This window comes from Etheostoma spectabile, chromosome 16, assembly GCF_008692095.1.
Source record: "Etheostoma spectabile isolate EspeVRDwgs_2016 chromosome 16, UIUC_Espe_1.0, whole genome shotgun sequence".
In the NCBI taxonomy this organism is placed as follows: domain Eukaryota; kingdom Metazoa; phylum Chordata; class Actinopteri; order Perciformes; family Percidae; genus Etheostoma; species Etheostoma spectabile.
In genome coordinates, this window is record NC_045748.1 from 5091731 (window position 1) to 5106633 (window position 14903).

At 37.7% G+C, this 14903-nt stretch overlaps 2 protein-coding genes across 5 annotated transcripts; both read right to left on the reverse strand.

Moving 5' to 3' along the window:
• Positions 1-1129: 1129 nt before the first annotated feature.
• Positions 1130-8402, reverse strand: hdhd2 (haloacid dehalogenase-like hydrolase domain containing 2). Of its 4 annotated transcripts, XM_032540114.1 has the most exons (10): positions 8251-8300; positions 7217-7281; positions 5995-6104; positions 5697-5799; positions 5421-5526; positions 4940-5024; positions 3427-3592; positions 3080-3130; positions 2760-2823; positions 1130-1522 (listed from the first exon to the last, which is right to left on the reverse strand). In XM_032540114.1, the coding sequence occupies exons 3-10, from the start codon at positions 6093-6095 to the stop codon at positions 1419-1421; spliced, it is 780 nt and encodes a 259-aa protein (XP_032396005.1). In that variant the 5' UTR covers positions 6096-6104; positions 7217-7281; positions 8251-8300; the 3' UTR covers positions 1130-1418. The 4 variants fall into 4 exon arrangements, with proteins under 4 accessions (XP_032396005.1, XP_032396003.1, XP_032396004.1 ...); XM_032540112.1 differs by lacking the exon at positions 7217-7281 and having other exon boundaries at positions 8251-8402; XM_032540113.1 differs by lacking the exon at positions 7217-7281 and having other exon boundaries at positions 5995-6106; positions 8254-8352.
• A 4661-nt stretch (positions 8403-13063) lies between these two features.
• Positions 13064-14710, reverse strand: ier3ip1 (immediate early response 3 interacting protein 1). Its single transcript, XM_032540267.1, has 3 exons — positions 14559-14710; positions 14032-14133; positions 13064-13269 (listed from the first exon to the last, which is right to left on the reverse strand). The coding sequence occupies exons 1-3, from the start codon at positions 14647-14649 to the stop codon at positions 13214-13216; spliced, it is 249 nt and encodes an 82-aa protein (XP_032396158.1). The 5' UTR covers positions 14650-14710; the 3' UTR covers positions 13064-13213.
• Positions 14711-14903: the final 193 nt, after the last annotated feature.

Below are 14903 nucleotides of genomic sequence, written 5' to 3' on the forward strand. Positions count from 1 at the left end.
GAACAGGTGAGACATCAGGTGAACAACATTAGGGCAGGGCAGGACAATCAGACAAACAAAGTGAAGCCAGACAAGACAAGACCAGACAGGAAGCTGACTACCAAATAAAACAGGAAACAGAACATACAGACGCTTACCGGGAACAGGAGACAGATCAGACACACGGGACCGGGGAAAACACTGAGACATTCACAGGGAGGCAAAAACAGGAAAACAAACCCAACAAAAACCCCAAACCACAACACTATGACTTTTTATCATTATTTTCAACATACTATACTATGATTTTTTCATAACTTTTTTCAACTTACTACGACTTTTAATCATTTTTTTACAACATACTATACTATTACTTCTTATTACTTATTTTGGCATACTATACTATGTATTTTATTGTCATACTATACTTTGACTTTTTTATCACTTTTTCACCATACTTTACATATATATATATATTATATATACAGTGTATATACACACATATATTTATATATGTATTTCTGTGGAGTGTACTAGGGTTAAACTTTACACAGATCTCCTCCATGTCTAATCTGAGCTTTCTGTTGCACGACTAAAACAATCGTGGAATGTACACATCTCTAAAAAGGGTCTACAAACTTTAAAAAAAAGTCACAGTATATAGTATGTCAGAAAAAGGTTGCACGTCGAAATAAAGTAATAGTATTGTGGAATAAATGTACAGCATGTTGAAAAAAGTCATTATATAGTATGTTGACAAAAAATAGTATATTAAACAAAAGTCTTTGTTTAGTATGTTGAAAAACTCATACTATTACTGTCGAAAAAATCATGAAGTAATGTCTTTATGTCAAAAAGTCATATTATAGTATGTCATAAAAAAAATCATAAAAATGGCAGCAAGTCATTGTTATTTATGTCCCTGTAATATGTAATAAATAAAAATACTCAAAAAGCCATTGTATAGTATGTCAGGAAATCAGAATAAAGACCAATTATCTTTATTAGGGCTTTATAAAATAACTTATTTTTGCTCACACACATCACAACCTCATGTATCAATAGTATTTTTATATATATTTATTCATTCAAACTTATATTTGTACATGACAAAATGTGTTCTTGTGACAACAGATGGTGGGGACTGTTGAAATGCATGCTTGTTCCTTTCACATAACATAATTAATCTGAGACATTACGGACATTATGGACTATTTATGGAAATTTACTTTTTTTGACTTTGGAAGATTACAAGATGGTTATTTTTCCTTAATCGTGCTGAGGGGATAAGGGGAAAACTTTTGGATGTCTAGGATGAGAGAAATAATTCAATAACTTCCCTCCCTCCATTGTTAAAACACCAATAGGCCATAACATTGACAACAGGCGATTCTATAAGAAAATGAGTGAAACTGTAGATTTGTGTTGTTCCTTCTATCTTATAGCAGGTTCTTCAGGATGTGTTCAACAGCTTCAGGGAAACTGTCACATGTCAGGTGGGGAGGAGGGTTGATTTTATTCTCATCTCCTTCTCTGTATTTACCTGGCAGGAGAAAAAGTGAAATCCTATCAACCACAAAAACAATAATAATTAGAACAGAGGATGTCCACAAAGTCTTCAAAAGTTGATACATTTAACTTAGTGACAATTTGGGTCCTTAGAAACATATTGAAATGTCTTTTTGCAATTTTGATTTCAATATTTGCCAAGTAGGTTGTATGTTTAAGTTTGTGTGAATTTAATAATTGCATAGAATGTAAGAAATACAAAGGCATAATACATAGTCATAGTATAGCGTGCAATTAAATACTTCATAATATACTATGCCAGTGAGTGCGCAATGTACTGTACGTCCTTTTCAAATGACGTAGAATCTAGAAGGACTAAGGTAACTATTTTACACAGATTCCCATTACACACCTCCACAATGACTAAATCCATGTAGAGTTTAGCATATTACTTATATAGCATATCATACTATTACTACTTTTGACAAATAAACATATTGAAAACACAATTTAATACCTCAAATAATGACATTTAGGACTTTTTAAGGGCCCAAATTGTTGTAATTGTTGTTCAACTTTTAATCATTTTTAGGACTCTGCAAACACACTGGAAATTTACAGGAAAATACAGGCATACATAATAATAAATAATAGAGGGCTTTGTAGATGTAAAAAGAATCAATCATTGGAATTGATTAACAACCCCAAAAAAACAGAATTGTTTCTAGCTGTCGTGTATTTCTGATAATACTCTTGCTACTAAACCTTGCATTGGGTTACTCACTAAATGTATTCTCTTAAGCTTATGCACCCCATCTATCTGAATTATGTTGTATTGATAAAACTTAACAATAAACTAATTGTTGTGCTATCTTACAATCAATGTATAGCAAATGCAAGTACCTGTGTGTTGCTTATGTAACCGGTTATAATTCTAAGAAGTCTTAAAATACAGTATATATGTAAAGGGTCTAATTAAAAATAAACGTAGGATTCCTGCATATACCTTGTAATAATTGGATCAGTATTTACTGTAGCTAATGAGATCCAAGGGAAAATACCATGACATGTATAACATAAGGAAGACATTACAGTGGAAGAAGAAGATGGAGAGATGAGGAAGAGACAAAAAAAGAACCACAATTTCTGGTCAATGTGCTGCTGTCAGGGAAGTTAAGGTAGAGAAAGGAAAAGGAAGAAGTGGAAGGAAAAGAGAAACAACAGAAACTGCTGAGGGATGAGAATAAATTGGAGGACGTCGTTTTTCTTACCGGTTCTGACCAGAATTCCCATCATTCCTGCGTTCTGAGCCCCGCCCACATCATCTCTGGCATCCTAAAACAGCAACGGGACACAAACCACAGCAAACCAACTTTTAAGAAAGTGTACATGTTACTACACTCATGTGCACAGGCTGCTGTGCAAATGGTTATAAGTTGTTTGTAGATTTACTACCTAATGAAATTTTATTTTATTTGGGAAGGAAGTTCCAACAGAGAGATTTTTCTACAAGCGTATTAATATTGTTATCAAGTATTGAAAATTAAGTCTCTCCAGACTCTTAATTAATCACAATTGACAAGATACTCACATCGCCTATCATGAGAGCTTCATTGGGGCTACATCCTATATCAGACAGAGCCTATTTGAAGGAAGCAGCCAAAGAAAATGAGGTCTTGTTTAGAGGTTATTCAAGTGTCATAACCATGAAATCAGTTCAGACAATACCAAAAACCAAAACAAAACTCACACAAGAAATACAGAAATCTGACTTGCTAAAATGAACTCTACAGTTGCTCAACAAACACTTATCATATCTAGAGTTGGATTTCAAGAAGCAATGTGTTTTTAAATGTTTGATATAAATACAAACGCCTCTTCTCTTTTCGTCCTTCAGTCAAAAGGTGGAAACACGTAGTTTAAGTATACATTTCTAACCTGTGTGAAAAACGTCCGTTCCGGCTTTCCCACCACAGTAGCGTTGCAGTCGGTGGCGTACTCAAGTCCCGTTACAAAGGGCCCGGGGCCAAGGGCCAAACCATCCTTACGTTTGTAGTACCGGGCCTTATGGATGGCGATGAGCGGCGCTCCATCCAGAATCATTCTAGGGGAAGAATACACTTGATTAACAGGCTTCACCAAATATAATAAAAAAGCATAAAGAAGGGAAGTACTACAACGTTTAGTTTGCATTTTTAGTTGACTGACTTTGGTACTGTTCTATTAATAGCTGCTTTCCGACCGGAGGGATTTTGGCAGTTCCTAGAACATAACATTCCTAGAACCCTATTTTCCACGTGTTCCGACTGGAACAATTTGGGGATTTTTAAGTTCCTGTAACTCTTTCAGCTCCTTTTTCAGGGCAGAGTCTTTTCACTGTTTCCTTTTCCGCATAGCAACCTAGGGTAACGAGAGCCGGGTTTCCCGTACAGACAGACCAACAACGAGACAATTTAAACAATTTTCACCATCTTATTCGTCACTAAATTCACTTCCAAAGAACGTCTTAGGCGAGAAATGATTTTTAGATTTTGAATATAGGCAGTATTGCAAAAATCGTTGCCGAACTGACACTTTGCCTAAAAGTTTTCGGAATTGAGAAGTTCCATAAAGTGATGCAACAGCCAGCTAGCGCCTGTAGGGGCCGCTAGCTCGTTGCTCAGCCAGTAATGCCCGGAGACCCCGCTGTAAGCACCTCAGACCGCTCCGTGAATAAGAGGCTTTTATTTCGCCATTGCCAGATCTTTTGGTCCATCATAAGATCAACGGGAACCTGTGGGTAACTGTCTTGTCGGAGTTAAACTCCACAAGCAACACACACACACACACACACACACACACACACACACACACACACAAACACACACACACACACACACACACACACACACACACACACACACACACTGCAGCAGGCAGAGGCGGGAGAGAGAGAGACCCGTTTCTCTTTGAGGGACTTGTTTAATTATGACATTGGCTATATACAGTACATTAGATTTAGGGCATACTTTTTTGGTGTATTTGTTTTCTGATTTTAACTCAATAAAGACCGTTGCTGTGCTTGCGTCACCCCTCCTACCACTTCCTATGGCCACTTGGCCAGTGCGACTGCAATTGGAAAAAACGGTTTTGGAGCAGAGTAGTTAGTAGAACTACTAGAAGTCTAGAAGTGACTATTCCTATAGCTACGTTCTTGTGACTACTTAGTCAATGAGCGGCTATAGACTCTGCATTTTAAACTGGTAAAAGAAGCAAGTTAGAGATGATTTTTACCTACTCTTTAAGAATCAGATCACAGTAGGAAAAAATGAAAGGCAAATTAGATACTTGATTTTGGTTTCTCATACCAGTGAGAAAAACTAGACTGGAACATAAGGAAAACCTCACAATAATTGGAAGCCAAATGTTCTGTGATTCACAGAAGAATGAGTCGTATGAATGAGTTAACCACCTAAAAGCCTTGTTGAGCGTTTGGTAGTCGAAGTGATTCGGAGCGAGTCCGATGACAACAGCGTTTGGCTCTGATGTGTCAATACCTGGAAATGGAAAGACGTACAGGCAGTAGGATAAGTCAATCACTTTCTACCTTGCTATGTTTTGTTTTAATTAGCAAGTCATTTATGAAGTACTAATAAGTACAGATTCATGTATAAAACTTAAGAGGTAGGTTTTTGTTGACACTGAATTATAGACAGATTGAAATAGTAATACAAGGAAAATCAGCTGACAGCACTGATTAGCAGAGTAATAAACAATTCCAACAATACTGACAAACAATAATAACATATCTCGAGGTAACAAAATCTAAGTTCTTTTTTTAATTATATTTTTAGGTTGTTTGCTATGGTCGCTAAAACAAATGATATTCAAAAGAATTGAAAATAGAATCAAGAAACACACACACACACACACACACACACACAGCTCTGTACCAGTGAAATCTTCCAGTGCGCTGTCCTCCACCAACAGCAGCGGTCTGTGTTGTTTCTGCTCTAACAAACTCCTCGCTGCACTCAGTGAAGTGAAGATCTCTTTTTCCTGAATTCAGGAAAAAAAAGGTAGCCCCTCCCAAGGTCAAAAACAGCAAAACAATCATTTTTGTGTTAATCTTTTTTTTTTTTTTTTTTGAAATCCCCTCATGGGAATTTAAAACTTAACCATTACAGTAAGGCATGCGTTGAGTTAAATATGGCTTTTGATGCTTTTACCTGGAGGTCAAAGTTGAGATGTTGCAGTCGTGCCAGTAAGCTCCTCTTACTCTCTTTAGTTGTGTTGGTCACAAACTTCACAGCTACGGACGCCTGCCGTAACCTGGCAGCACCAGAACACAGAAGCAAACATCTTACAACTAAAAGCACATTCAGGATTCACATAAATCTGAAATAACAAAATGAATGACGCAAAGATACCAGAAGATTTCCAGAGACTTTGCTTCATTGGTCACTTCAATTTCATTCATGCAGTGACTCTAGCCCCTCCATTCTGGATTGGGGGGGGGTTCCCTACCTGTTCAGAGCGTCCTGCGCCCCGGGCACTGCTGCGTCTTCTATATGTAAAGTTCCACTCAGGTCGATGAGCACCGCCTTCAGAGTCCGTCGGCCCGCCATGCCGAAGACCTGCAGAGGAGGAAGTGGTGAACGAGACCCGAGGCTCGGAAAATGTTTTGCAGCTTGTAGAGATGCAGCGGCTTGTGGGCATGCTGACACCGATGTCCTGCTTTGGACAATAATTTAATCTGACACTCTTAAAAACAGTGTTGGACACTTACAATTCACAACATAACAGATTTTGCAACACTGTTGACAGAAATTCACTCATATGAAAAGTGTAATAATAATCCTCCCTTCCATTTGGTTGCTGTAGTTTTACTTTCATTTACATTGAATGAACATAAAACGTGCAGCCACCAACATGCTGTTAGGACAGAGCTGCTTGGAGTGCAGCCTCCGATTAGGATTTTCTAAACTGCTAAATATGACCAAGGTCCACAGTAAATGGAGCTTTAGTCAGTTTTAAAAAAGCTTATTCTTTCATAATAATGTATTATTTTAGAGATTAGAGATCCATAATCATAATTCACATAGGTAGTGGCAGAATTGATCAGATTACTGTGTTGTTCAAACCTACATCAAGACAGAATGAGAGGATTATTGACCGGTTTGTCCCCAGAATTGATGGCTTCCTGCCTACAACACAGATTTTGGGATTGTATTTTACTGATATTTGACTCTGTGATCCCCTATTATTTAGACATGCTTGGATTTCTGTCATGTAGTTATCAATGTGATGGTACAATTAATGCTCTTAATACCCCCCAAAATACACACACACACACACACACAAGCTATTTGTGTTTAGTTCAACTAATAACAGGAAACCGCGCTGATGAAAGTTCCGAGCTGAGAATAAGCTTGTTTTTCTGCATGTGTGGATGTGTGGATGTGTGTTTGTGTGTGTGTGTGTGTGTGTGTAGTGTGCAGTTGTTAAAGGGAAATCAGGGCTGTAACTTCACAACTCTTAAACACTGACCTCTGCTGTGTCTGTAGTATTTAGTTTTTTATGTGACTTCATTGTAATATATATGATTTTTGTATTTATTAATAACCACAATTAAGGGTTTATTCAGGTTCTTTCGTTAAATTGTGACCTGAAGAGGCAAACAGCAAGAACAATTGGAAAAGGGAACAGAAAAGATAAGGATATTATTAACGTGAAGCCTAATTCATACAGGCCTAGTAGTAGATATCCAGTCCCCTGGGCTGAGAGCATCCCTGCAACATTCCAACAAAACCCCTGTAGAAAGAGAAAGGGTTTACTATGTTCTCAATAGTTTACAGTCACCCCATGTTGATATAAACCCCTTGATCCTGATATAAAGCTGGAGATCACAAATTGTCTCAAATCTCCTCAAAGATTTCCCAATGGGGAATTTTAAGGGAAACGTGTATAAAAAGATACATTTATTTCTATATGATGCTCTGGTGAAGCCATACAAATATGAAAGCTTATGTTGTAGGCCTTTTCTATAACAAAAAAACAATTGTCACAGCAGCATATACACAGGTGTACCAAAAACATTAACGATGGCTACATTCCAGTTAGTAACCCAGGAAACCATGCTAGTTACCCAGCATGCCTGAGATGCAGCCATTGTTACTGTCATTAACAACACCTGTGCTGTTACCAAGTATCACAAGTCAAAATGTCTGCTGTGAAAAATGAATAGTTAGCCCAGTGTAAGCAATGTAGAGCTTCAGTGGAAAGTTGGAACACAGATACAGAAGATATTTTAAGCTGTAAAGATAAAGGGTTGTTGGTGGTTTTAAGGATTTGAAGATTAAAATGAAGGGGTGCTCTGACAGCATCACTAACGCTACAACATCATGGTATTGCTTTTATAGTCCTTATTCATTGGTTCTTGTTTTAATTGCACTGGTTTTTATCAACTGAACTGTTAATGGATACTTACTGGCCAAACACATGTCAAACTAATTACAATGAGCTAACTAATGCTTGTCAAACGCTACTACGTTCCATTCCATTACGTACTGTTACGTTAGTCTAAAAAGCTGAAATATCACATGCATGGATGGTAAAAGCTAAAATGGCGTTCATTTAGCTGGGAACTAAAACCTTTCATTAGCGCACACTGAGCGACTTCATTGCTGATACAACATGTTGCGGTTTTAATTGCACAAACGGCACCATAACGGAATAAAGTTTAAATATTTAGAAAGTTCGCACACTGCACTGCTAGCTAACCTTTTAGCGGCAGCAGATGCTACTCTTGCTTCCTGTTGACGTTTTCTTCTTCGCTGGTGTAAAGTAGGTTTTAGACCTCCAGTCCTTTAGTGCTCCCACCTGCAGCTCAGAACAGATACAAAATAAAACAAAACATAAAATCGTTAAAAGAAAAAACTTTTTTAATGACGCTCTCTTTTTTGATACATTTCTCTTCTCTCTATTATTATTATTATTATTATTATTATAATGTTATAATCAGATAAGAGGGTTAACCTTAACCACTTAATCACTTATTCATTAGAATAATAAAAAAAAACATATATGTTTTTTTTTATTATTCTAATGAATAATTCCAAACTAGGCTCTTTACATTCAGGAGACATCTGTTCAACATCCGATGGCAGTACAAAATCTACCGGACCCTGAGGGAAAACCTGACCAATGATTGCCTGATCCATATAGACTTTAGTGAAAACTTCACTTGCAAGTATGCATCAGAAATCCAGTCAGTTCACTTCGGGGGGTCACACAAGCAAGTGACGCTTCACACTGGTGTTCTCTATGTAGGGGAAGAGCCCCCGATCTCCTTCTGCACCATCTCACCCAGCAGAAGGCATGATCCAGCAGCCATATGGGCTCACCTGGACCCCATCCTGGACATGATAAAACACCAGTACCCTGCCGTGCAACACCTTCACTTCTTTAGTGATGGTCCAGCCACACAATATAAACAGAAGGCCAACTTTTACATGATTTGCACGGAACCTTACAAAAAGGGCTTCCAGGGGACGGCGTGGAACTTTTTCGAGGCCAGTCACGGAAAGGGTGCTCCGGATGGAGTGGGGGGTTCATTAAAGAGGTCAGCCGACCTCTTAGTCCGCCGTGGGAGAGACATTACTGATGCAATGTCTTTCTATCAGGAGTTGAGGAACTCTGGCAGTCAAATACAGTTGTATTATGTCAGCGAGGAAGAGGTGGAAAGAAAGGCACAGATGATGTCTGGGGTACCTCTGGTAACCATAAAAGGAACCATGCGAATGCACCAAGTGATATGTATCACACCTGGCATCCTAAAATATAGAGACATAAGTTGTCTCTGCCAAGCAGCGGAAGGCGTGTGGGATTGTCCATGTTATGGACTCCAAGAAGTCAGCCTCCTGACAATGTTGGCTAATGGCCGTGATCTCTCACCTCCACATCCACCAGGTGTCATCAACCCGGGTACCTCAGCTCCACTTCGTCCAGATGTCATTGAGTCTCACCACAGTGGACAGTGGTGCATTGTGAGCTATGACGAACAACCATACCCTGGCATTATACTGGAGGTCGAAGAACATAATGTGAGAGTTAAGTGCATGCACAGGAATGGAGTCAACAAGTTCTACTGGCCAAGCCCAAGGGATGATATCAACACTTATGGAGATGACCAGATTGTTTGTCTGATGCCAGAGCCGCTGCCAGTGAACAAAAGATCAGTCCAGATTGACCACAATATCTGGAAGTACTTGGAGGAGCACCTGAATGTGTAAAAAGTGGCAGATGTGAACTGGCTACTAGTGAAGAAGCCATAAGTGGCTAGAAAGCAATGGAGATTGGCTAGGAGATGATAACAGATAAACGCAACACAATAACATGGCAAAGACATATCTCAAGTAAAAGTGAAGAACAGTTAGTATAGGAAATGTTCCATGAACATATGTTCTATTGCATACAAAATGTTCATATCAGTGCTGTTGGGAATACAGTTTTAGTTTACGTTCAGTGTTAGTGTTTTAATGTTCTAGTGCACATCTAGTGTCTAGTGGACAATGTTGTTTTAAAAGTCAATAGGCTTCATCTTTCGGTCTTAATCTGACCAATAGCCTTCATTTTATTGTTCATATTAAATGAACACATGGTATGGAACCTGAAATTATTTGTAATGTTAAATATCACTAATAAATTGAAAATAATCGTTTGAAATAATCTTATGTTATGTCCTTGGTTTCACATTGCGTCACTGGTGTTACTTTGTGTCACTGGTGTTACTGTATGGCAAAATTGGTGTTCTGGCATCAGAGTTGCCCAGTTTCATAAAATATGTGTTTTGTATCTACCTAAATGTTACTGCATTCATTAGTAAGCATCTTAAGGATATGATCGTTTAATTTTGATCACTCAACCTCAATTAATTCTAATTTTACAACAAAAAACCCAATGGTGGAAATAGAAAAATGTCACACAACAGAACTGTAAACATACCTGTTTAAAGTAAATTATTACTAATCAAGACAATTTCTTAATATAACATTAACTTTTTCTATCTTTGATTATGTATGCAAATTAAATCGTCAAATTACATTCTGGAAAGCCTGAATTGTCATCTAAAATATAGGTAACACCAGTGACAAAAAGGCAGCACAAGCATTTTTTTATGTAATGAAGTAAAAAAATCAAAATACTTTAAGCTGTCATTTAAGTTGATTTATAAAGTTAAGAGGTTAACTATTATCTGACTTTAAATTTTGGTATAAAAAAAAGACTTACATTTTTTTAAAGTTGTCTGTTCCAAAAGCCACCATTTTCATAGAATGACCCATATGGTTCCCATTTACTAACAACTAACAGATGTATCGCATTAGTGGGTCTTTCAGGGCATTCCGATAGATTTAATATGAGGGGAGGTATTATCAAAATGATAAAAACCTTCTCTCTGCAGGATGCCAGACCACACTGATCAAATCCTCTTTCAATGTAGGCTACCTCAAGTGAATAACACGGTTTCCCAATGTTGTTTTTTAGTTCTCAGTTTTGGTTTTGGCACAAATATTGTGCAGCTCATCGACTGTAAAAAAACAAACATGACGTTGGAAAATTAATCTCACACTATAAATGTCTTTGTTCAGACAAACCATCTAAATCAGTATCATTTTTTTAAAAATTCCCTTCTGATTAAAACACTATTGCTTTAATGGACCGTTTTGGATTTCATTTGTTTTTTTCTTTTCTTTTACCAACCTCTTTTACTTTTTTGGTTTCTCTCTTTTGGTGCTTTCGTTGGTCCTTGGCTATTGCTGTGAACATAAACTGCAATTAAGAAGCACTTATATTTGTCTTTCCACAATTGTGTCAGTAAATAACATTAACATGCACTGAAAATGTCGATTCATTTTTCATTTCAACTTTTTTTCGGAATTTGAAGTAGCTATCTTTATTGTTCCGATGGACATCATTTTAGGGTGTGCAGTCTCAAACCATCAGTTTATTCCTTTAAATTGTACATGTGATTCATCATCTATGTTAAGAAAAATATCTAGTTTTCAAATGTTGAACTTGTCTTTTTGTAATTAAAACTCATTAAACTTAAACAAATGACAAATTGTGCATCTTTAAATCCCTAAAATTAACCGGTCAAAACACATTGGAATGATTTGTCAGAAGCCGTACACCCCACCCCCTGACCTGTGAAGTGCACATGCAGCGTGTGTGATCGCTTACAGAGTGTACTGTGAACCCACAGCTAAACTCGGACTAATCACAGATCAAAGTGGCTTTACAGTGCAAATCTCCCTGATAAACATATGCTTCTAATTCCAGCAGATCCCCTTTCCCCACTCACATATTTAGAAGCAAAACTACACCAGTGTTAATAAAAATGTTTGTGGAGCTTAGCGGGGGAGAAAATGGTGATAATTCACAACATATGGGGATTATTAATGCAGTTGAGCAGGGATAGATGGAAGAACATGGAGCCAAGAGAAATATGGAAATAGTTACACAAAACACAAATGGAGGCATATTGCAGTATCGTATACAAGTTAAAGTACTGTTATTTAGCCAAAATGAAAGTTAAGGTTCTGCTGCAAACAGGATGAAGGGGATTGTTTGAAATGTATTTTAGTAATAGCTACCTTTTTTATTTGTATATAGTAAAAACAGAGACAATACAAAGAATATCATCGACTAATACATTTATTTTAAGACAAAAAAAACATCCCAGTACCATTACAGTGATGTTTGTGGCATTGGGAAAAAAAAGGTGCATTGTTTTGAGCTGTTCAGCAATATTGCCTAAAATCTAGATCCCACACACCTGACCCAATCCCAGGTGTGTACGTCTTGACATAATGTTCAACTAACCCCTTTTAAGTGAAAACTTTTAGCAACTTAGCTGTTTTGGTACAGAAGACATTGTTCATCATATTAATCTGCAGTTATGGAACTGGACTTTTTCACATTTTGTTAACTTAACAATTTGATTACATTTCCTGTAAATGTAATTTCCCCACCCAATGTTCGTTGTTTTGTTTTAGAGTATATCCATTTCAGGACAAAACAATACATAATCACACTTAAGTCTAAAATACAAATTAACAGCCTTAAAAAAAAACGTGTATTTTTTTTTTACCTGGTTTAGGAAACTTCCAAATGTATGTAAAAAATGGTCGCTTTACCTTCGGATAAAAATGCAATAGCATATAATAAATACTTACACATTGTCCAGCCCTAGGGCTGACAACAAGTTTCTCATTTGTAACACGATACAACTGAAACATGTAAACAAATCCTTTTGTCTTAATCTGTGAAAACGAAGCCAAAAAAGGCGAGCACAGCACAAAGGTTTTGGATGATGACAGAATCTTCATCAAGTGTAGCGTTACGACAAAGCATTATTGTCATGTTGTCCTTTTTGTGTCACACTGATGAGCAGGTTAGGTTAGTGTTAGTCCCGGTGTTAAGTCCACACCAGCCGTATAATACTTTCAACCGAGTGACGGGTCAACTCTCCTTCTCTTTGGATGCGAGCACCTGCATGTTGATTTTTTTAGGTTTCTCCCTTTCCATGCCAACCCCATGGGCAGACATCTCCACCCTGCTGATGACTGGCAAAGGCAGAACTCTCTGAATGACGGATATTACTGGGTGTGTTTGTGGTTTTTCCTTGCCATGCGTCTAGTCCTCTGGCTTCATTTTTTTCATGCCGGCCCTCGGCGTCCCGCTGTCAACCGAACAGTAACAACAGGACAATGCAGGCCGAATTCACTATTATCAAAGGCACTGTGAAAACAAAAGAAACTAAAAGTTAGCAGGCTCAAGGACTCCTTTGTCCCTCCTGGCATTGGGGGGGAAGAATAGGGCAGAGAGGACAGTACATACCCACACACACCTGGACTCACGTAACTACCTGGACACTTGCCTCAACACTAACACTTTGACTGGTAATTTATGGTAAATGTCTTTTTATGGCCAAAAGTTCCTATTGTTATTATTATAATTACTATTATTGATGTTATCATTATATTGTCATTTATACTGTATTCTTACTAAAACTGATGCTGGAAATTTCTATTTTTTTGCAGGAGTCATCCTAAAAGCTCTAAGTCTTAAGTATTAGGGCTGGCTATCAGACGTTTGCAGCACGGTTTGAGTACGGAGCCAAATGTATCTGTTGCACAGTAACAAAAACTGTCAAGTACCAAACGTTTGGTTTAAGTTCACAAATTCTAGGATTAGATACTTCCTGATTTAAAACAATCATTTTGCTGATTTCAAACCCTTTTTATCTATGAAAGTTCTTAAAAAACAAAAACAAAACACCGATGCACGTGAGAAGTGCGGTTTATTATGTTAACTGGAAGAAGGGGTTAAAGAAAACCGTGTTACTGTGAGGAATCGTGTGCAGTGTATGTACAAGGAAGTCGGGCATTCATTGAGATCAGTGTCTGAACATTTCCAAAAGGATACCAAATATGACATCCACCCAACATTTGCTCGAACCGGTTTTATTTTTGTTTTCTTCTAAGGGAAATTGGGATATACCTCTCATGACAGTCCTGACCGAGCGAATGAGGGTGAGAATCTGGGCTTTGATTCCTGGATCATCCCCAAAACCTCCAACCCCATGGTCAACGCCCCAGCCAACTAGAAGGGAGGAAAGGGGGCAAAATATAGTGAGGACAAAGCAAACAGGAGGAGGCAGCAATTAGTTAGAGGAGAAAAGAAAGCATGACAGCAACATTTGTACAGAATATTATTTTAACAGCCAATTTTCCCCTTTAATTTTTGATTACCTCTATTGAATAGAAACAAAGTCATCTTATTCTGCACATTTTCTCTCTGGAAATCTCAACAGGAGTCAGTATAGCGTAAGTAAGTTACACAGCTGCCTGTGTAACTTACTTACGCTATACTGACTCATGTTGTTAACTAGTTAGCTTAGTGTACGTTGACGTTACACAACTAACGTTAGCTAGATTCGTTTAGCATTTTACCATGCTAAACGAATCTAGCTAACGTTAGTGATTTTAATTGAATGTATGTTGTATAAAACATGGCAGAATACTTACACTTGCTTAGAAACCTTTCTTCATGCAACACAGCGATTGCATTCGTGCATAGAATAGCAGTCTGGAGAAGAGTGTACAACGTAAACGCCATGCTGGCAACTTCTTCTTCTTCGTCCAGCACCAATCCCACAGAATGTAGATGCCGTGAACAGGCAGCGGAGGTCGTAAAACAGAAGACAGACGTCATTACACATCCGTGGTGAAACCACGGATTTCCTTAACTGTCTATGTTCTGAAAGCGCATGAACTAAACATGGGGACTTTCATTGTATGTACTTATTTTAAAAAAAATTTATTTGTGCGAGAGTCTGGTCATATTTGGACATTATGTGTCACATTTCCCGT

Bases quoted from the DNA above. Each gene is read 5' to 3' on its own strand.
- ier3ip1 (XM_032540267.1), bottom strand. From the start codon at position 14,649: ATGGCGTTTACGTTGTACACTCTTCTCCAGACTGCTATTCTATGCACG. The intron at 14,134-14,558 runs GTAAGTATTCTG...CCTCCCTTCTAG, and splicing joins AGAAAGGTTTCTAAGCAAGT to TTGGCTGGGGCGTTGACCAT. The intron at 13,270-14,031 runs GTATATCCCAAT...TTGTTTTCACAG, and splicing joins GGTCAGGACTGTCATGAGAG to TGCCTTTGATAATAGTGAAT.
- hdhd2 (XM_032540112.1), bottom strand. From the start codon at position 6,095: ATGGCGGGCCGACGGACTCTGAAGGCGGTGCTCATCGACCTGAGTGGA. The intron at 5,527-5,696 runs GTAAAAGCATCA...TCCTGAATTCAG, and splicing joins ATCTCAACTTTGACCTCCAG to GAAAAAGAGATCTTCACTTC. The intron at 5,025-5,420 runs GTACAGAGCTGT...TTCCATTTCCAG, and splicing joins CGCACTGGAAGATTTCACTG to GTATTGACACATCAGAGCCA.